At 45.4% G+C, this 22,184-nt stretch overlaps 1 protein-coding gene and 1 long non-coding RNA gene across 2 annotated transcripts; one reads left to right on the top strand and one right to left on the bottom strand.

The window, feature by feature from the left end:
• Nucleotides 1–957: 957 nt before the first annotated feature.
• Nucleotides 958–20,682, bottom strand: LOC135967008 (uncharacterized). Its single transcript, XR_010580787.1, has 2 exons — nt 20,462–20,682; nt 958–1,919 (listed from the first exon to the last, which is right to left on the bottom strand). It is a non-coding gene; the product is annotated as an uncharacterized lncRNA (long non-coding RNA).
• On the top strand, nt 3,024–20,449 carry MS4A18 (membrane spanning 4-domains A18). Its single transcript, XM_015434649.4, has 6 exons — nt 3,024–5,990; nt 9,516–9,629; nt 12,635–12,691; nt 14,520–14,615; nt 16,660–16,773; nt 19,276–20,449. The coding sequence occupies exons 1-6, from the start codon at nt 5,520–5,522 to the stop codon at nt 19,537–19,539; spliced, it is 1,116 nt and encodes a 371-aa protein (XP_015290135.3). The 5' UTR covers nt 3,024–5,519; the 3' UTR covers nt 19,540–20,449.
• Nucleotides 20,683–22,184: the final 1,502 nt, after the last annotated feature.

Here is a 22,184-nt window from a genome sequence, read left to right as displayed (position 1 = left end):
CCCATTTCAACCCACAGCTGGAGCTGTGTTCCAGGACTGAGTTCATGTGGGGTGGACAAGCAGCTGTAAAAGGGGAGATGTGAGGGAGATCAGGAGTGTATAGGCAACTGAGCAAGGAAATTGACTACGTAAAGCGTAATCTACATGAAAAACTCCTCCAACTTATTGGGAATGGAGCCACTATATATAGAATGGCGGCTTTAGCCAGTTCATGTAAACTAAAGGAAAGGGTGATTCTATAAGGCTGGAAAAAATTGGAGACACACACACACACACAAACATCCCAGGCAGCTCACATTTGGGGCATTTGGGTTTCAAAGATACTTCGTTTGACTGGAAAGTTCAGGGAAGGCTTTGTGGAGGAAGAGGCTTCAGGATGAGTGTTGGAGGATGGGATGAATCTGAACATGCTCCCACGCCTCTGGTTCACACTCTTCTGGAATACACTGTGCCTTCTGTGCAGCTTTGATCCAATCCTTCTTTCGATGTCCAATTTGAGTTACATGTCCAGTTCCATGTCCAGCCACTCGGCAAACCTCCCAGGACCAGCCCAGCCCTTTGACACATCTCCCAACTACGTTATCACTGATGTTCTGACTGAATATTTGTTTGTTCTATCCATGCTTGTACTAGAATTATCCCAACAGGGGTTATATTCTGTCTCGTCAAATCCTTGCAAATTCTAGAGCACCTCTTATCCTAGCATACCACCCAGCGCACACACCAGACACTCAATAAATGTTCACTAATGGCTCATAAGAGAAATCTATTGGCTCATGAAATCTTAATGACCCACTTCTGGATTTCTCACTTTCTCAGAGAGAAAGTTTTGAAGAAGATCCCATGGAATCCTACTTTAGCCAAGGCCATAAATACTCTGAGGGGCAAATAAACTCAACATGGATGCCAGAGATCACGTATTGACTCCAAATGAAACTGCAAAGAGGACTTTGGAACTTGAAAGAGAAACCTAATTTGAGTTTATTTTCTAGATGATTAACATTAAATAGTGCCAATCCATCAGCTAGCACCGATATTTCTAGATCAGGCTGCAGAAGCCCACAGAGCCTGAAGAAAGAGCATCCAAAGACTTCCCAGGACCACAAGGTAAGACTTCTGTGAATTCTTCTGCAAGACTGACAGAGCCTGGATAGCACCAGCAGAGACGTGGACCTAGGCAGTCCCTGGGAAGTGTCTCTTGGTAACCACAAGGAATCAGGGGTTCAGACATACAGTAGTGCCTTCCGGCAAGATAGCCGTGCAGCCACCCATCCTTGGAGGTGCTGGGAGTCTGGGAAGTAACTGAAGAGTCACAACAGAGAGCTCCTGTCTCTGCATGGACACAGCAATCTTAAGATAGAAGGCTGGAGACTGTGAGGCCTCTTCTGGCGGTCCTGCTCCCTGAGCCCAGCTGTAGGCATTGTAGGCATACTGCGATTGGGTCTACTTAGGACCTCAGTCTAGAAGTGGTAGAACGGCTTCTGACGGAACCACTCTTTTTGTTTTGTTTTGTTTTGTTTTGTTCTGTCGCTGAGGCTGGAGTGCAGTGGCGCGATCTTAGCTCACTGCAAGCTCCACCTCCTGGGTTCACACCATTCTCCTGCCTCAGCCTCCCTAGTAGCTGGGACTACAGGTGCCCACCAACACGCCCGGCTAATTTTTTGTATTTTTTAGTAGAGACAGGGTTTCACTGTGTTAGCCAGGATGGTCTCGATCTCCTGACCTCGTGATCTGCCCGCTTCAGTCTCCCAAAGTGCTGGGATTACAGGCAGAACCACTCTCTTTGTTCCTGACATTTTCCTGACAGGAGGTAGAATCTCAGGGGTCCCAGGAGCATCCCTCACAAGGCCCAGCTGTTTGTGCCAATTGTCGGGTCTACAATTGTATTGTTTTTCATACATCGAAGAAGGAGTCCTGCTCTGGAAAAAAGGAAGAGTGAAATGATTCATTTTTTAATATCATGAAGCAGAGTATAACATTTAGCGCAGTATTCATTATGAAAATTGAAGGCAGGCAGACTTTCAATTCTTGTATTTCAAACCTCAACTTCAGCATTTCCTAGCTGTGTGATTATGGTCAAGGTACTTAACCTCTCTGAGCCTCAGATAGTTTGTCCAAAAAATAGTAATAACAATAATATATTGCTGGGGGAACCGCCTTATATCTATAAGGTTGTGAAGCATCCACATCCAAGAATGCTGTAGTTATTATTCTAAACCACCCTCCTGGGAAACCTGTTATTCTTCAAGAAAGCAAGGAATGCCAAGGTCTAAGGCAGACGTGGCTCACACTGCCTGCACGGCCTCCATTCATGCAGCTGAACATTCCACCGTCCCTTTGTCACTGGTAGAACACTTCTTCTGGGAAATGAAAACATAGTGAAATGTAAATAGCAGTCAGAAAAAGGTAAATTTGAGTCTCAGATCTATTCCTGTGGGTTGCATAATTGTAGGGAAGTTATTCCACTTTCAGAGCCTTGGTCTCCCTACTTTGCAAAGAGGCAGGTCAGATCAAAAGGAGTGAGAAGACAAGGGTTGAGTGCCTTAGCCGTCAGGTGACAGACCAGTGACAGTTATTTTTCCTGTGGAAGAGTAGCATGGAAAGGGGCCTCAGAGATCAACTAGATTTTAAAATAAGGAAAAAGCTAGGAATTTCCTGAAGCTTTATATAACCAATATTTTGAACTGTTGGGATCCAAGGAAAGAGAAGTGAAACCACAAAAGAGAAGTGTACGGCATTTCTGCATGGAAGTGGTTCTCAAACTTCAGCAGCATGAGAATCACCTGGAGGGTGTGTTGAAACCCAGATGGCTGATCCTTGCCCCTGGACTTTCTAGTAGTTCTGGGGAGGGGACCAAGAATTTGACTTTCCAACAAGTTCCCAGTGATACTGATACTGCTAGTCCAGAGACCATACTTTGAGATCCACTGCTATTAATACTAAATCAAAATAGTATGGGGTCAATTAGGAAAAATATTCAAAACAGTAGCCCTTCTCCTTTTTAAGATTGAGGTAACACTTATTATATTATATTTTATTTTATTTTAATTTTACTCTAAGTTCTGGGATACATGTGCAGAATGTGCAGGTTTGTTACATAGGTATACATGTGCCATGGTGGTTGGCTGCATCTATCAACCCATCATCTAGGTTTTAAGCCCCACATGCATTAGGTATTTGTCCTAATGCTCTCCCTCCCCTTGTCCCCACCCTCTGACAGGCCCCAGTGTGTAATGTTCCCCTCCCTGTGTCCATGTGTTCTCATTGTTTTACTCCCGCTTATGTTTGGTTTTCTGTTCCTGTGTTAGTTTGCTGAGAATGATGGTTTCCAGCTACATCCACGTCCCTGCAAAGGACATGAACTCATTCTTTTTTATGGCTGCAATGTGGTGTTCTATGGTGTACATGTGCCACGTTTTCTTTATCCAGTCTATTGTTGAGGGGCCTTTGGGTTGGTTCCAAGACTTTGCTAAACAATGGCCCTTCTCTTATGGGTGGTCTCTACCTTTCAACAAAGAACAAATGTTAACTGTTCCCTCTGTGCCAGGTTCCATGCTGGCAGTTTTCTCAATCTTCAGAACACCCTTTGGAGAAGGTGCCATTATTATGCACCTTTTATAGATAAGAAACTGAGAACATATGCAACTTGCTCAAGATCGTACAACTAATAAATGAAGGAACTGAGAAGTGGACTTAGGGCTGTCTAAGGTCTTAACCCTGATACTGTCTTGCTTTTGAGTTTATTTTACAGATGATTAATCTTAAATAATGCCAATTCATCAGCTAGCACCAAACTCAAGATGACCATTGACAATTTCGAATGTTTCTCTCACTCAGGATGCAGTCGGGACAGGGGGATCAATTTATGCTTGTGATCTAGAGAGGACAGAAAGCTTCCTGAGAACACACTTCTGGGGTCCTGCACACCTTATTTTGCGCCATAGGATTTGGTGTCTTGCCAGTAAGGAGTGTATAACTTAAGTAAAGGGATAAGCCCACCAGCCACAACAGTTAATAAGTAAAGTACACGAGTAACCTTATCTCTCATCTGAATGGGATATCTTTCCATCTAATAATATCTATAATGTTCTGAGGGCTACATGCTACCTCCTCCCATTGCACACTTGCTCACCAGCATAAAAAGAATTAAGCAATGCTCTAAGTCCAGCGTATCAGTCTTTATCAAATTGGAACAATATCCCAGGTCTCCCTCCAAGTGATTCCCTTCTCAGCTTTTTCTAATGCTCAAGATTGAGTAGAAGCTGCAGGCTGTTAAGGGCTTGATCACTATCATAATCTCTAGGACCCTGGACCATAATGGTTTAAACACAAGGAAAATACAGGAAAGTTTCTACGTGGTCCCAATCCCAACACCAACATGCACAAGACCCATGAAGAGATTGAAAGGGATGATCATTCCCAGGCCACTTGGTCCCTGGTTCCTCCTAGGATGTCAACAGCACCCAAGAAGCCTCGGAAAGGCAGTCTGTTTTTTCACCCTGGAACCAATTAATGTTGAGAAATCATACACGAAATACCTTAATTAAATTAAACCCATAAATGAGTTAACTAGTTATAGACTTCAAGGACAGAAGTACAGCTGAGGCAAATGAGAACCTAGAACAAAGAGTCAAAAGGACATCAAGGACCAAGGTAGTATCTGTGTGTGTGTGTGTGTGTATGTGTGTGCGTCTGTGTGTGTATCTGTGTGTGTGTGTCTGTCTCTGTGTATCTGTCTTCCTCCCTCCTTCCCTCTGTCTCTCTGTCTCTCTCTCTCTGTATGTGTGTGTGTCTATGTCTGTGTGTCTGTCTTCCTCCCTCCTTCCCTCTGTGTGTGTGTGTCTGTCTGTGTCTGTGTATCTGTCTTCCCTTCTCCTTCACTCTCGCTCTCTCTTCCTCTCCTTCCCCCTTCTCCTTTCCCTCTCTCTCTCCTTCTCTCCTCTTCTTTTATCTCTCCCTCTCCCAGTGCTTCTCAGCTTTATTCTCTTCACTCTGCTAACTGGTGTTCTCTGCTCCCCCTGCACAAACATAAATGTGACCCATCCAGCTCTGCATAGCCTCCCATCCCACAGTAGTCCTTGGGTCCAATTCCAGATTCCCAGGAGAAAGAAGTTACCAGAGCGTTTGGGGTTAGTTGTTCACCCCCAGATCAATCAGCGGTTGCCAGAGCAGGGGGCAAGATGGGGAGGTAGCCTGTGCCCACTCAACGAACTCAAAGCATGTAGGTTAAAATGCCAACTGCAGGGGACTAAGCAAAGCCACCACCCAGACTGTGAACGAAAGTTCTACAAGGAGCTAAGTAGCCTTGGGAAACTTAGTCTTGCAAATCCAAACCCATAAAAGGAAAACAGCATGTTCTTGCCAAGAAAGGCAAGAAGTTTATTTTGTCTGGTACCAAGGTAGGTGATTCTTATTTTAATGAAGATGAAACTAAAGATAAGAATGAGATAAGATGCATTATTCATTTTGTCAAAAGAAGGAAATGCATCTTCTCATGTATTTTGCAGCAGTTGTGCACCATGACCGAACAGGCGATTGGAGCCAACAGTGTACCCGGCATTATTGCCCCAGGCAGTGTTCACATCATCCAGCCCAGCTACCCCGTGGCCTCTGGAAGTCATCTGCAGCCTTCAGGGGTGACCACTTACCCAGTCTCACCAAAAGTAATCCAGTGTGATACAGGAAGAGCAAACTTACAGAATCTACTCGTGGTGAGCCAGAACCCAGTGGCAGGTGCACAGAGTCAACCCATTGGGTATCACCAACCGTATCCGGTGGGAACAGCCAGTTTGCAGACTGTGCCTGGAGTGATCCAATACACACAGGGAACAACGAATCTCCAGACACGGCCTGGAGACCCTCAGAATCCTCCAAATGCTAACCCTGGGCTGACACACACCTCAGACTCATCCCAGTGGAACACATCATTTGCATCATTTACTGCATTTAATCCCAAGAAATTCATAAATGAGGAGGTCAGAACATTAGGGGTAAGTGTGATTTCTCCTTCTCTCCGATTTGGGTCACTTCATAAGCCCACGTCTAGTGCTCTGGGATGAGGAAGGGAATGTGTTCAGAGGGTAAAGCGGAGATGGTGTGGGTGTGGGGGGTGGTTTCTAGAGGCTGGACCCAGCACAGTCACCCAGATGCCGGCCCCTCTCCCTTGTCTTCCTCCCACTCCCCAAGGAGACCCATGGTCTTTGGAGGAGGCCAAATAATCAGTGAACTTTCCCCCCTTGCCCAGTTATCTATCAGGGGCATGGATCAGCAACAGTTCCACTGAAAACACCACCGAGCGGGGAGTCAGGCAGTCCAGGTCTCAGGCCAGCTAGATTTGCTGAATGGCCTTGCAGACATCTCTTCCTCGCTCTGGGTCCTCATTTCGTCATCTTTAGAATAAGAAGATTCAGCTTTCTTAAATTCCTTCCAGCCCCGAGGTTTTGTGATTTCCTTTTCAATCAAGGGGGCCCCTGCCTCTTTCCTGCCTCCTCCAGTTTCATTTAGCACCTTGCAAAACTCAGTTCAATTCTGTTTTTGAGGCAGAAGCCAGATCCCACTGGATGCCCGACCAACTCCTAGTATGGAGACTGGCATGTCACAGATGCCCATACTCTATGCACTCATCCATTCAACACGGCAGGCACCCTGCAAGGAGCTGGAGACTCCGAGATAACCAAGACATGATCCATGAAGACCAAGGAGGGTCTTTGTTCATGGCGGCTGTCGTAATTACAATTCCTTCTGGCAATTGCCGTGAGACATGCATAAGTTATTGGGGGTGCCCAAAGAGCAAATTGTCTGGCTTCTTTGAGAAGTTACAAACTGCCTCCTGGAGGCAGGAAGACAAAGGCAGGTTCAGGAAGGGGACCCATTCCTCCTCATTTAACCCAGGATCCTTCAGGAGTAGACAAGTAGATTGTACCAGAAACAAGGCATTGTTTGCCTCCCAAACAAATCAAAATCAAATCCGGAACTAAACTCTATAAAACAGCGATCAGGAATAGAAATCCTGGTCACGAGCATCGAGTGAGATTATAAATGTGTGTGGAAATCCTCCAAAAGGTAAAGCTGGTCTATGATATTGCGTAGTAATTATCATCGTGGATTACAATGACTATCCTTATTATTATTATTATTATTTTTTTTTTTTTTTTTTTTTTTGAGACGGAGTCTCGCTCTGTCGCCCAGGCTGGACTATCCTTATTATTAATTAATACTGGGTAAAGGCTTGTTAACTTTGACTCCCAATTATTCTAAGATATTTTGGAAGGATTTGAAAATTTGTCAAAACAGAATTAAGTCAGAGCAAATGTCTGGGGAACCTGGCCAAACAAAATGAAAAGCCAAAAAGCCAAAAATGTGAGCTATCTTGAATCAATTATAATTTTGATTTGGGAAGGAAACCATGCCTGCCTCTTAGCCCTTTTCCCGTTTGCCCCAAGAATACTCGCCAGCAGCACTTGCGGCTGCAGTATTTACCCCAAGATAACTTTGCCATGCAATATCTCCCTTTTATTATAACTTTCACATTGTTCTAGCATATCGACCTTGGAAACAAGAGACGTCATTCTATTTATAGCATTCTGGTTTTAGTAGTAGTATTCCCATTTACAAAATACAGTAATTCTCAATTGCTAAAAATGTCAAGTCCTGGAAAATGTAGCATTCCTACTCATGGTGTTAACATTGTTCTCGAACGGTTCTTGGCCAAAGATTCATTTGATGAATCCAATGTTTCCGAAGTAGACAATTTTGATGTTAGTTCTGTTTAGAAATCACTCGAAGAACCATTTTTATCATTTATTTTCACACTGAAAATCAGCCAGATTTGCTTCAGCCTCAAGAGTGTGTGTGTAAAATTAAATGAGTGTTGACAGCAACTGGCACTATTTTTTTTTTTCTAAATGGGAAAGGGGTTCATTAACATACTGATAAAGTGGGCCTATAGACAGAGTCAAGCATGTCGTCTTAGGAAGGGATGTTCGTATGAAACCCAGGTCTGTCACCAATTCATAGACTCATGGACCAGGAGGGCAGAGAGCCGCTGCCCTACACTGGTTATTTGATCCCTGAGGAAACTGAGGCCCAGAGAAGCCAGTGGTAAACCCTGTAGGAGCCCCAAATGAGAGGGGATTCATCCTGGATCAGGGATCAGAAAAAGAATCTCTCTGATTCCCTTAAGGTAAGGGTAGGATTTCAATAGGAGGAGAGTAAAGCAAGCAGATTTCAGACAGTGGCAACAGTGGAGGAAAAGCAAGGAGGAAGGGGGAAAAACACAGGACTTGCAGGAGACAGAGGATCTCCTGGTGTGTACATTGCCAAGGGGAACTGTGGGGACGTCATAGAGAAGGCCACAAAGAGAATATCGGTACTGGGAAGATGAATGGTGTCAGCAGAGGGCATTGAAACACCTACTGCATTCAGGGCGGGCGCGGTGGCTCATGCCTGTAATCCCAGCACTTTAGGAGGCCGAGGCGGGTGGATCACCAGGTCAGGAGATCGAGACCATCCTGGCTAACATGGTGAAACCCATCTCTACTAAAAATATTTTAAAAATTAGCTGGGCAGGGTGGCAGGCACATGTAGTCCCAGTTACTTGGGAGGCTGAGGCAGGAGATTCACATGAACGCGGCAGGCAGAGGTTGCAGTGAGCCGAGATCACACCATTGCACTCCAGCCTGGGTGACAGGGCGAGACTGACTCAAAAAAAAAAAGAAAAAGAAAGAAAGAAAGAAACGCCTACTGCATGCTAGGAACTGGGCTGCAAGTTTCATAGACACTTTTAATCTCCACCACAGCCCTACAAGCTGGATACTGTTACTACCCCCATCTTGCAAATACGTAGCCTCTCATAAACATGCTCTGGAGGCTGAAGCAAATCTGGCTGATTTTCAGAGTGAAAATAAAATATAAAGACCTTTCTTTGAGTTATTTCTAAACAGAACTGACACCGAATGGTCTGAATCGTCAGAATCATCTATTTTGGAAAAATCGGATTCATCACATGAATTTTGGCCAACAACTGTTGGAGAACGATGCTCACATCACGCATAGGAATGCTACATTTTCTAGGATTTGACATTTTCGGTTTCCCTGCAAATAAGGAAACCCTGAGGCAGAGAGGATATTTGCTGGAGACCACACAGCCGGCCGGTGCTGCAGCCAGGACAGGAGTCCAAGCAGTTTTCAGCCACGACCCGGGCTCGGCCCGTGTCTCTGCACACTTGTGGGCTCAGTCTAAAGGAAAGACATTTCCTGCTCTGTTATAGGCGTCTTACCTTTCCTTTATGCCTGTGGTTTTCAGCCTGAGTGCAAATTTGCATCACCTGTGAAGTTTTTAAAACACACCCAGGCATGGACCCCACCCTCAGAGATTTGTATCCAGTTGGTCTGGGATGAGTCCCAACACCAGTCGCACCTGGGGTGATTCTAGGGCACAGCCAGGATGCAAAGCACAGCTCCGCAGCCCACAGGCCCCAGTTCTGCTCTCTCACAGTGACTTGTTCTCCCTGCAGGCCATCCAGATCCTCATCGGCTTGACGCACATGTTCTCTGCAATTAACCCTGTGCTGTATCACTATTTTTCTGTGACCTGGGTGTCAGGCTACCCGGTCTGGGGAGGATTATCCGTGAGTACAAGGCCATATGGTCTCCTTCCTGGGTCACCAGACTGGGACAAGAAGGAAGTGGAGGAAGAAGGAGCATGGAATCCCATTCCCAGTAATATGACTCCATAGACTAGAGCCAGCCTCCAACCTGCAGATACGGCAAAGGGTTGAAGATCCAACCACCCCTCCATCTCCCTGCCCCAGCAACACTCCCTCCCACCACCACCCTCCCCATCTCCCATACCCCCCACCCAGCCTCTAGGGAACTATTGGCCACAAAGACTCATTATTATGTGCTTCACCACTTCCACCCTCTCTAGGTTCTCTTTTATGAAATATTTATCTGATATGGCCAGGCAGGGTGGCTCACGTAGGTAATCCCAGCACTTTGGGAGGCCGAGATAGGTGAATTACTTGGGGTCAGGAGTTTGAGACCAGCCTAGGCAACATGGCAAGACTCCCCATCTCTACAAAAATACCAAAAATTAGCTGGGTGTGGTAGTGTGTGCTTCTAGTCCCAGCTACTTGGGATGCTGAGGTGGGAGGACTACCTGAGCCCAGGAGGTGCAGGATGCAGTGAGCCATGATCACACCACTGCACTCCAGCCTGGGTGACAGAGTGAGAGCCTGTCTCAAAGAAAAAAAAAAGAAATATCTCGTATGTAACTCAGAGTACGTAAAGTTGTGTGCTATAGACAGCATCTACCCACCATATCAGTTATGGGAGCCAATTGTAAAACTTCCAGGAATTATGTAAAATGATTGTCAAACCATTTGGTAGCAGGAAGTTAGCCATGTTGGGTGTATATACGACATGGAAATCAACACGTGCTCTAAATCAGGGCCCTTTCCTGCACTGCTGCCACCTTATAAGGCAGATGTTAATCATTTACCAGCAGGCCATTGAGTGTATTTCATCTTGCAGAGCTTAAATATTAATAAACTGAACACCCACATGTACGCTTCCACTTAGATGAGGTCCCTAGGGTAGTCAAATTCATAAAGATAGAAAGCAGCATGGTGGTTGCCAGGGGCCGGGTAAGGGGGTAATGGGGAGTTAGTGTTTTATAGGGACAGAGTTTCAATTTGGGATGATAAAAGGAGTTCTTGGGGTGGCTGGTTGCACAACAATATGAATTTTCTTTTCTTTTTTTCTTTTTTTTTTTTTTTTTTTGAGACAGAGTCTCACTCTATTGCCCAGGCTGGAGTGCAGTGGTGCCATCTCAGCTCACTGCAACCTCCACCTCCCGGCTTCAAGCAATTCTCCTGTCTCAGCCTCCCTAGTAGCTGGGATTGCAGCCGTGCGCCACCAGGCCAGCCAAATTTTTTATATTTTTAGTAGAGACAGGGTTTCGCCATGTTGCCCAGCCTGGTCTTCAACTCCTGACCTCAGGTGATCTGCCCACCTTGGCTTCCTAAAGTGCTGGGATTACAGGCATGAGCCATCCCACCCAGCCTAACAATGTGAATTTTCTTGGTGTTAGTAAACTGAACACTTGAAGGGGTTTGAATGGTAAGTTTTAATTTGTGTGTATTTTACCACAATTAGAAATAATAAATTGAAGTTTTAAAAAATGAACACCTGTGTGTCCACCACCTAACTTAAAAAACAAAGCATCACTCACAGTTTTTAAATTTTTAAATCCCTATGAGTATCCTCTCTATGCCCCCGGAGGTAACCACTATTTTCAATTTAATGTTTTAATTCCCTTTTTTTTTTTTTTCTTTTTCTTTTTTGAGATGGAGTCACTCTGTCGCCCAGGCTGAGATGCAGTGGCACAATCTTGGCTCACTGCAACCTCTGCCTCCTAGATTCAAGCGATTGTCCTGCCTCAGCCTCCTAACTGGGATTACAGGCATGCGCCACCACGCCCAGCTAATTTTTGTATTTTTAGTAGAGATGGGGTTTCACCATGTTAGCCAGGCTGGTCTCGAAGTCCGGGTCTCAAGATCCGCCCACCTTGGCCTTCCAAAGTGCTGGGATTACAGGCGTGAGCCACTGCGCCCGGCCTCCCTTGCTTTTCTTTATGGTCTGATCATATTTACCTATATGCCTAAGCAACGAGTGACTTGGCTTTGCATGTTTACAAACGCACATATATGGAATAATTCTGTATCTGCGTGCAGCTGTCTCTTTTCCCCCACTAGGCATTTTGTTTGGGAGGAAGTGAGTTCCTTTGAGGGGCAGCTTCAAGAGAGCTAGCAAAACCCCTGAGTGCCCCTATTCTCCCCCATCAATAATCCCACCCTTGTTCTCTCACTTGAACTGCATGGCCCACTTGTGGATAGAGAGGGCCGGAATCATGATCTATGCCCATTTGCCAGACGAGGAGACTGAAGCTCAAGATCTTCCTCTTGCACTTTCTGGCTATGAGGATGACACCACCACATCCTCATAGCCAGAAAGTGCTGGAGCAACGTCCTGAGCCCAGGCCCCCTCAGTTCCGGGCTCTCATAACTGAACAGAGCTCTTACTGCTTCTGATGTTCATGTTTCCATCACCTGCCTAGCAGCATCAAGGGCTAAAGAGGACCCTCCAGCTGGGTCCAGAACCACAGCAGATGAGGCCACAGCCCAGGTCTCCTATCTCCCAGCCCCAAGGCCCCACCCACCACACTACTCAGCCCCTGGTTTTCCAAGCTCACAGTTGAGCATAGGGCAGCGTGAGGCCAAATGAGTAATAAATGCATTTGGGCGATGACATGTCCAGACAGTGGACTCAAGGAGAATCAGTCAAAAAGTAATAATAATGAGACTTACAGCATCCTGGGACAAAATTCAGGTTTTTAGGGGGAAGGAAGATGTTAGCCTAGACCCACAGGAGTTTGAGTATCATGGTATTTAGTATATTCGGTGCCTAACCATTGGGATAGTAAAAACGTTGGGAGGAAATAAACAGATTTACACATTTTGTGAAACAAGGTGCATAGAACAAAAGATTGAGAAATGTGTCTCTGGGTGGACAGCTGTCTTTTTTAACATGTTGCACAAGTGGTCATTCTTTTTTTTCTTTTTTGTCTGCATAGTATATTATATCTGGATCCCTCTCAGTATGGGCTGCAAAGGATCCCAGTCCTTGTGTGGTGAGTCACAGTGCTGTCTTTGATGATTCCTGAGTGTTGGAATTTGACTCTCTACCATGGAAAAAGGGGACTCACAGTAGTGGTGTGGCCTGGCCCTGGCCCTGGCCCTGGGTACAGTGCGTTTCCAAACCTTATTCCAGTCAATCCCCACCACTCTATGAAGCTGTATTATCCCCATTTTTCAGAGGAGAAAACTGAGCAGCAGAGAGGTCAGGTGGCTTGTCTAAGATCACACAGTGAGTACATGGCCGAGCTGGGATTTGACTCCAGAGTTCTCTGATTCTGAAACTGTTCCTTTTTAACTATTGCATTTTACTATTGAAAAACTTAGCTCTTCAGGAAACTCGTGAGTATTTACATGCAGTGCCTTATGGGTGCTCTGAATTAAGCCAGGCGTGAGCCAAACAGAAATGGGTGTGCATTTCGGCCATCTCTTTAAGATATTTTCCACCATCCTCTTTGTGTGGACCTAGAAAAGTGAGAGCAATGCCTGCCTTGAACAATTTAAAGTCCCAGCCAAGAGCACAGGGCCCAGAATTCCCTTGTACCTTTGGAGCATTTATTCTCTGTCTCAGCATCCAGCAGAGTATCTGGTCATGTTTTGATGATTTTTGTTGCGGTCTCTAAGAAGCTTAGGGATAAATTTAGAGCTCCACAGTGGCTCTTCTCTCATCTCCTTCCTTCTCAGGTCCTCCTTCCCCTCTCTACTTTCTCTACATGGCTTGTCATCTTTCTTCTGCCTTTTGATGGGAAAGCAGTGGGTCAGCTAGGGGCTGGGTGTCTAATGGAGGGTTTCCCAATTACCAATCTCCAGTCTACAAGGCAAACTCCTGTGGCCCCACGGTCTGCCTTGCTTCACCCCCTTTAGGAAGAGTGGAGTCCTCCAGACACCCCAGCATCAGCCAAGCTCACACCACCCCTTTGTATCCCAACAGAACTGGGAAGTTCCAGATCCCCTGGGAAGTCAAATGCTCTCCCCAAGGTGTCTGCTGACCCCTGGGGATCTCCTAGCCCTCTCTTGCTCTGACGTCTGACTTTCTATTGAAATCTCAACTTCCATTTCTACTTTATACATCTTACAGCTGTCCCGGCCTCAGCCCAAATGTAGAACACCGTCCCTTTCTCTTTCATCTTTCTCTGTCTTCATCCCCATAACCCTCTTAAAGGGAAGCAGCTTGAGTAGGGAATGGATAATGAAGCATTAGAGGATTTCAGCTCCTCAGCACCGAGCAGCAGACCCCTCAGAGTTGAACATGAGACTTTCCAGTTCCGAAAACCTTCCCCAGCCAATCCTGCCAGCATGCTGGCCCCAGCCTTCCACCACCGGGAGCAAGTCTCCCCGACTCCCTTCCCTCAATTCAAGCTTGGGATCTCTGCCCATGCCTTATCTCTTTCTGAATCTCATTGCCTACCCTCTGCTGCTCAGCAAGAAATTTTCCCAAACAAATCCAATCCCTGCCATAGAGGGACACTGCACATTGATTAAGGAATGATTTTGGGTGGAGATTTGGAGGAAAGAGAGGATCAGGTAAAAACAACTAACAAGTACTAGGCTTAATACTTGAGTGATGAAATAATCTCTACGACAAACCAACATGACACAAGTTTACCCATGAAACAAACCTGGACTTGTACCCATGAACTTAAAATAAAAGTTTAAAAAAAAAAAAGCAATGATTTCTCAGGGTGGAGAATGCTTCTCCACCCTGCCTGGCCATTTCTTTTCTGCCCTGCCTTCTCTCTTCTCCGACTTCCCAAGAGTCCCCACAAGCCGGGTTTCAGACTCTTCACACTCAGCTCCCTGTCTCCTCTCCCTCCTCTCCTGCAGGTGAGCAGCAGCATCAGCTTGAACATCATCAGTTCATTATTCGCCCTTGCCGGGATCTTCATTATCATTACAGATCTGATCCTTTACCATGTGATGGTGAGTATTTGACTGCCAGGGCCCCGTGCTGCCAAAGGACCAAGAGGGCTTCTGAGGTTGCTTCCAGAGCAGAATGGAATTGCCCCAGAATTCCATCCTAGTATGACAACCACTACATCCATGAGCTATTTAACTATCACCAAAACCCTGTGCCCTCTGAGGTGGCTGTGATAAACCCCATTTCACAGTGAGGACGCTGAGACTCAGGGAGGTGTAGCCAGTTGACCCCTCCTCATACCTATCCTATTCTCTGCTTGGAGGTAGCAGGTGACCAGGTAAGTGGCCTACGCGGCTGCCACACCCAGACTCACAAGATCACCTGCCCCTAAGGGTCTCTCAAGGGATAGCCTTTCACACAAGCAGGAGGTGCTGATGCTAGTTCTGGTCTTTTGGTGGGGGGACCTCAAGATGCAGATGCAAAGACAAGGATTCAGGTGCAAGTCATGTATTTCAGAGGTTATTCTAGGAAACCTCTCTAGAGGAGGGAAGAAGTAAGACAAACAAGGGGAGAAAGTCACACTATAAACAAACGTATTATCCGGCAAGGACTCCTGGAGATGAGCCTGCCGGGGCCCTGGTAGCCAGGGAATGATATGCTCCTTAGCTACACCCTGTCCTGGAGTGAGGGGTATTTATCCACCAACTCCCCTCAATCATTGATCAAAAACTGCCCCTGAGGGGCATCAATTCCCTAGTGCTTCCAGTCTGCCATGCTCATGGGCAGAGGAGTTTTGTGGCCAAAGAAAGCCCTCAGGTAAAGTCATGCAAATGAAAGTCAGGAAGCAGGCATGGAAATAAGGGAAGGACATCAGTAACACTGACACAGTACTTAAGGAGGCCTGAAGAACAAGATCGAGAGTAGCTAGCTCCACAGTTGGCTGCAATCTGATGCTCTCTTGGGACTAACCAAGTGGGCAATGGAAGGCTGGCAGGACACAGGGTCTTAAACCAGACGTGTCTACAGGAGTGAGGGCAGTCCCTAAGGGGAGCACTCCCTGAAGGCCCCAGGAAGAAGCCTGATGCACAGGGTGTAACTTGGTATCTAGGGGATGTGGCAGCAAGGTGCTGGCCTCTTGAGTCCAACACGATACAACAGGATGTCCCAACAAGGGAGTGGATTGTGGTCATGTGGAACCAAGAGCACAACAGTTATAAATCCTAAAGATGGTCATTTGGCAATCAGGACCTCTGTCATCAAGGAGCATACTAGTTCAGTGTAGCACAAAGGCACTGGATTCCAACAGGCATTCCAAGCCCTGGGCTCCCCACCCTCTGCTCCAGAGAAAGAGTGTGTAGCAATGAGAGGAACTCCGTGACCCCCTCTCACCCTACTATGGGCAGGGACCAGGCCCAGAGCACACTGAGCTCTGTAGGGCCCCTTCAATCCTGCCTTAGCTTCTGTCTTGGCAGAATCCCTTGAAGCTCTGAGGACCCATCCCAACCTGTCAAGGGCAGTATGAGGCAGGGATACTGGAAGATGGCTGAGAAAGCCAGGAGCCAGGCAGAGCTAATGACCCTGACCTAGCTGGTGTCTATCCCCTTTCCAGGCAAGGAGTCCAGACCCTCACACACAAGTGCCTTTCCTAGCCAGTGCACTTGTTGAAATGTCTCAGTTTGGGTTCCTCCCAGAAGCAGACATTGATACAAGTAGTTTACCTGGGAGAGGAAGCAAACACCAACCTAAGGGGTAAAGGAGCTGGGGTATTTAAACACCAAACCCTGACAGTCATGGAGAGAGGGCTGTTCTCAAGAGACACTCATTTCCTGGAACTTTGAGCCTGTGCAAACAGCAAAGTAGGCTCCAGAGGCCAGAGGGAGCCCTGAGGCAAAGGAATGTAGATGCTGGCAGTTGGAAGTCAGGCCAGTGACTAAGAGGGTAAGGCAAGGGCATATAAAATGGGTGACCCAAGCATCTGCTCCAAAGGGCCACATGTAGAGAGGGTCTCAGGCCTTCCAGGTGAGGTGTGTGGCATTCCAGATGTGGACTGTCACCTAGACCATCAACCCGAAGGACTAAAAGTCTTCCATTACTCCTTGCCTTTAGACGTATTCAAAGGCAATTTCTGGTGGTCTTCTCCCCTTTGCCCTCCTGGAGTTCATCCTCACTTGTGTGGTCTCACATTTTGGGTGCCAGGCTACCTGCTGCAAACAATTTGAGGTAAGCATTGGACTCTGTTCCAGCAATCAGAGTATGCTCTGGGGTTGGGCATGGGCTGTAGCAAGAAGTAACCAGAGATCTGGAGAAATGAGGCCTGAGAGAGGATAAGTTTTGCTGCATAGCAACCTACCCCAGAACTTAGTGACTTCTGGTTATTTAGCTCTATTTATTCTGTGCATCATCAGCTTGGGCTATGATCAGCAGGTAGCTCTTCTGTTGGCCTCAGATGAACTCACCCTTGTATCTTAGCTTGGGGATGGTTGGTTTCCAGGGACCTTCGTGAAATAGTTCACCTCTGCTCCACATGTTATCTCATCCTCCAGTGTGATCACCTGAGCTTCTTTGTGGGGAGCTGGATTCCAAGAGTAGCAAGACACAGCAAGCCCCTACAGGCAAGCACTTTAAGTCACTGCTTGCATCACATTTGCTAATGTCCCACTGGCCACAGTCAGTCACACGGCTGAACCCAGATTCCACAAGTGGAGCAACAGCTTTACCTCTTGATAAGAGGAGCTACAAAGTCACCCAGCAAAGGTTGATAAATATAAGGATTCATAACCAGTATTGCAGTCTACAATACTCTTTCCTCTGGCCACAAATTACTCACAGCTGTCCAAGATGCAAAGTATGCTCAGCCCATACTTTGGATGCCCAAATGTCCCATCTAATCATGGCATCAGGCTTGAAGTCTAGGATCCAAATCAGATCTAGACGTGATGGAGGATTTGGGTGTATTACTCTTCTTGACTCAGAAACCTATGAACTAAAAGCAAGTTCTGTCCCCATATATGCAACATACTTAAGTGACAGAAAAATAGGATACATAGAATTATGGTATTTCCCCACTCAATAAGGGAAAGAACAGAAGCACAAGATTGTCACTGCTCCATAATAATTCTGAAATCCTAAGGGACACATATTGTCTTGCCCTGGGGGCAGAGAATGTTTCTTGATTAGGAGTCAGTTTGACTCTCTGGAAGATTCTGCCCATTCCATTGTTCTCTATTGCTTCCTGAGAAGAGCTTTCTAATCCATTGTTCTCCAAGACCTTGACTCCACCCTCTGGACTCTTGACTCCACCCTCAGAAACATGTTTTCTTTTTTCATAAGAAAAGGCCTATATTTTCCATCTTGCTTTCTCAATCTGCTTCCCGTATTAAGAGTGATCCCCAAAGGTCTTTTTGCAGTTTGAGCAATTTCAGTCAGATTTGGTCCAAGTTGGTAATCCTGTTACTAATACAATTCCCTTAAAAACTCCAACGGTGTTTTATATATCAGATTATGGCTTTCACCATCTGACAAGAGCCACACCTGAGACTGTGTTCTAGACACACTTCTCACTCTAAATCTACCAATGTCTGTTTTGGGATTAGGCTTCTGTGAGACCAATACCTTAAGATTCTTAGAAGCATTTCTGTCTAGCTGAAAGGGTGTAATAAGCACTGATTAAGCCTTTCAAAGGTCTTAACAAAGGGCTGTGTAGACACATCCTTGTTTGATCTTTGTTCTTAGGCCTAGTTTTACTTTGAATGTTATTTATCCACTGAGGACCTTGGAAATTAGAGATAATCTTGTTTTCTAACTCATCAAGTCCTGGGCGCTCTACTTTGCCTCTAAATACCACTTGCAAACTACATAATTCCTTCTTTATCCTCTCACTTTCTCACAGTATTTTATCATATGCAGCCAGAAGCACCCAAATGACATTTTCAATATTCTGCCTGATGATCTCCTTAGCCAAATCCAAAAGTTATTAGATACATATTTTTGTCTTCTAAAGTACAACAGCACTCCACCACTACATAACATGGGAAAACATTTCTCCAGTCTGCTGTGGCACTTTCCTCTCCCCTTTTCCAGACTCCTCCAGCAGTGAGATCACCACTTTTCCAGCCTTTGCTAGAGGCTTACTCACAGCTTCTCCAGCCCTACCTGCTACCTAGTCCCAAACCCCATGCATGTGTTGAATTATTGTTATCTTACTTCTAGCTACCAATTTCTATGTCAATTAGCTTTTGCCCCATATCAAATAACCCCAAAACTTAATAGCTTACTCAACAACCACTTATTTAGCTCCTGATTCCCTGGGTTTGCTGGGCAGTTCTTCTGACCTCTGCTGGGCTTGCCATGGGTCTGCAGTCAGTTGGTGAGTTGCCCGGTGGCTGGATGATATTGGGCAGTCCCACATGGGTGTCTGGCTGTTTGCAAGCTGGCAATCAATAGGGACAACTGGGCCACTTGTCTTGCATTATCCAGAAGGCAGGCCACTCTTTATGTTCAGTGTTCCAAAGAGCAACAAGAGAAAGCAAGCTCCAATGGGCAGACACTTTACAGGTCACATTTATTGTTGTCCCCTTGACCAAAGAAAGTCACATGACCAAGCCCAGCATTAGGGAGAGAGGGTCTACATAAGGGTATGGAAACAGGAGGGAGAAAAATCTGTGGCCATTTTTGTTGTTTACTACAGAGGAAGATAATAACCACATGTCCTTTGTCTTTCAGAATGTGACAGTGATTCCAACCGTATTCAGTTTCAACCAAGCCAATACCACCACCAGCCCTGTCAATGTTAATGCTGGTCCTGTCAGTGCTACTGCTGGTCCTGTCAATGCTACCATCGGCCCTGTCAATGTGACAACTGGCCCTGTTAACACTACCACTGGCCCTGCCAAAACTACCACCAGTTCTGTCAATGCTATCCACACCAACAATGTACCCCCTGAACCCTCATACCAAGAAATAGCTGATTTGCACAGAGATAGATGACATGGGATGCCTGTCTCAATGACAAGTGGAAACACTGCAGCAGTATCTTTCCTTCTCCCTGAAACTTCCATGACCATGACCCTAGCCTTGTTACCAGATTGAAATGAACAAGCATTTCCTCTCCTCTTCACTCCTAAGCTTCATTTTTGCTTGTTATTGATGTCTTTTTTTTTCATTCATAAATAATTTTCCTTTGGCCCTCAGTATCTTTTATCCTTGGCAAAATGCAGGGTGCATTTTGGTTCTATAGTTCCTGATGTATGCTCACTGTTGAAAAACCAGTTCTAAATCAGTGCCTCAGCCATGGAATTCTTGTAGGTCCAACTTTTACCCAGTCCCCAGCTCTAACTCTGACAGTTCTCCCCCACAGAGAAGGGGGAGCAATGTGGAGTGTGTTCGGTATTCCCAGGTATGGGGGTGGAGGAAAATCTTTGTGACCTACAATTTCAACTAGACACCAAAAATACAACTCACAAAGGGAAAAAAAATCAATAAATTGGACTTAGAATTAAAAACAGTTGCTCTGTGAAAGAGCTTGCTAAGATAAAAAGTCACAGGCTGGGAGAAAATATTTGCAAATCATATATCTGACAAAGGATATGTTTCCACAATATATAAAGAACTCTCTAAACTCAACAGTATTAAAAAAAAAACCTAATCACAAAATGGACAAAAGGCTTGAACAGAGGTTCTAACAAAGAGAATATAGGGTTGCAAATAGGCATATGAAAAGATGTTCAATGTCATTAGCCGTTAAGTACAATGAAATACCATTACACACCTATTAGAATGGCTGAAATTAAAAATGCTGATAATACCAAGTGCTGGTGAAAACAGAGCAACTGGAGGTCTCAGATGTAACTGGCACTGCTACTCCCGAAAACAACTTGGCTGATTATTATAAAGCAAAGTATACACTTACCATGTGACTCGGCAAACTTGCTCCTGGGTGTTTATCCTAGAGAAAATAAAACTTACTTCCACATGAAATGTGAATGGCAGCTTTGTTTGTAATAAACACAAACTGGGAACAACCTAAAAGTTCTTCACTGAATAAATAATGGAAAAGCAAACTGTGCTACATCCATACAATAGGATACTTCTCAGCAGTAAAAAGGAACAAGCTATTGATGCTGTGGGGGAAGCAAAACTTTACCTCTACCTGTCTTCATTTTCTTTTTGTTGTTATTGATGTCTTTTTTTTTTCATTCATAATAATTTTCCTTTGGCTCTCGATATCTTTTAACCTGGCAAAGGGCAGGGTGCATTTTTGTTCCGTGCTTCCTGATGTGTGCTCACTGTTGAAAAACCAGTTCTAAACCAGTTCTAAATCAAGCTAAAATGGGTTTTCAGCTGCGACTGTTTAACAACAAGACAGGTTAACAAGAGAAACAAGTTTAATTAGCCCACGCAGCACACATCACCTGCGAAAAACCTCAAGGAAAAGTAACTCGGAGCGGTGACTTAGAATCTGCTTACATAGCATCTTCCCCAAAGAACAATGGATTCGTAGAGAAATGACAGGACAAAGGAAAGCAGTTTTGGGCTTCCAAAGGCAGGAAACGGTGGGAAGTTAAATACATGGAAAGAAACTAATGGAGTAAGGTTTGCTTACAGTTTCCTCTGGAGCCATTTCTGGGCTAGAGTCTAGAGTCTTCTCCAGCAAAGGAGAATTTATATCCTGCCTTTAGGCAGAAAAGGAAGAGGATAGAGGGAACTTCTCCTGCATTTGCTTCTTCTTAATTGCTTTCAGCTTGAAATACTTTTTATGTCAAAGAGACATATTTGGGGGTGACATAATCTGGTTTCCTTCAATACACACAACAATTTGGATTTCAAGGACATGACTGAAAACCCCAATCTCAAAGTATTGCATACTGCATGACTCCATGTATATAATATTCTCATAATGACAAAATTATAGCTTAAAAAGGAACGAATTAGAACATCAAGAATAATAGCAGTGGCCGGGCTCAGTGGTTCACGCTTGTAATCCCAGCACCTTGGGAGGCCAAGGGTAGGGGGGTGGATCACCCAAGGTCAGGAGTTCGAAACCAGCCTGGCCAACGTGGTGAAACCTCGTCTCTACTAATAATACAAAAATTAGCTGGGTGTGGTGGTGTACGCCTGTAATTCCAGCTACTCGGAGGCTGAGGCAGAAGAATTGCTTGAACCCAGGAGGCGGAGGTTGCAGTGAGCTGAGATAGTGCCATTGCACTCCAGCATGGGTGACAAGAGTGAAACTGTCTCAAAAAAAAAAAAAAGAAGAAGAAGAAGAATAGCAATCACAATAATATAGCAACAACATCTGCAATGGATTGAAACACATGGCTCATCATGTTAGAAAAAAACAATCTGTGATCATCTTTGGAGATTGCTAGGGCGCACCGATTGTTTTAAAAACTTGTAAATAACAGGAAAGAATCGAGCATTCCAAAAAAACAAAAGCAAGGAAAGAATCACTCAGCCTATGGCAGCCAATCACCAAGGAAGATAAATAGGTTATCAGCTGGGATAGCACAGCAATGGGCAAGGAGAGGGTAGGGCTTAGTGCTGGGCTTAGAGTCTGGACATTTCCATTTTATCCTGCTGCTCCTGTTCTTAAATTTCAGCATGCCTTGCTTCGTCTGGGCCTACAAGGGTTG

The sequence above is a fragment of the Macaca fascicularis genome, chromosome 14 (assembly GCF_037993035.2).
Source record: "Macaca fascicularis isolate 582-1 chromosome 14, T2T-MFA8v1.1".
NCBI classification, from domain to species: Eukaryota; Metazoa; Chordata; class Mammalia; order Primates; family Cercopithecidae; genus Macaca; species Macaca fascicularis.
This window is presented reverse-complemented; position numbering and strand designations above follow the sequence as displayed.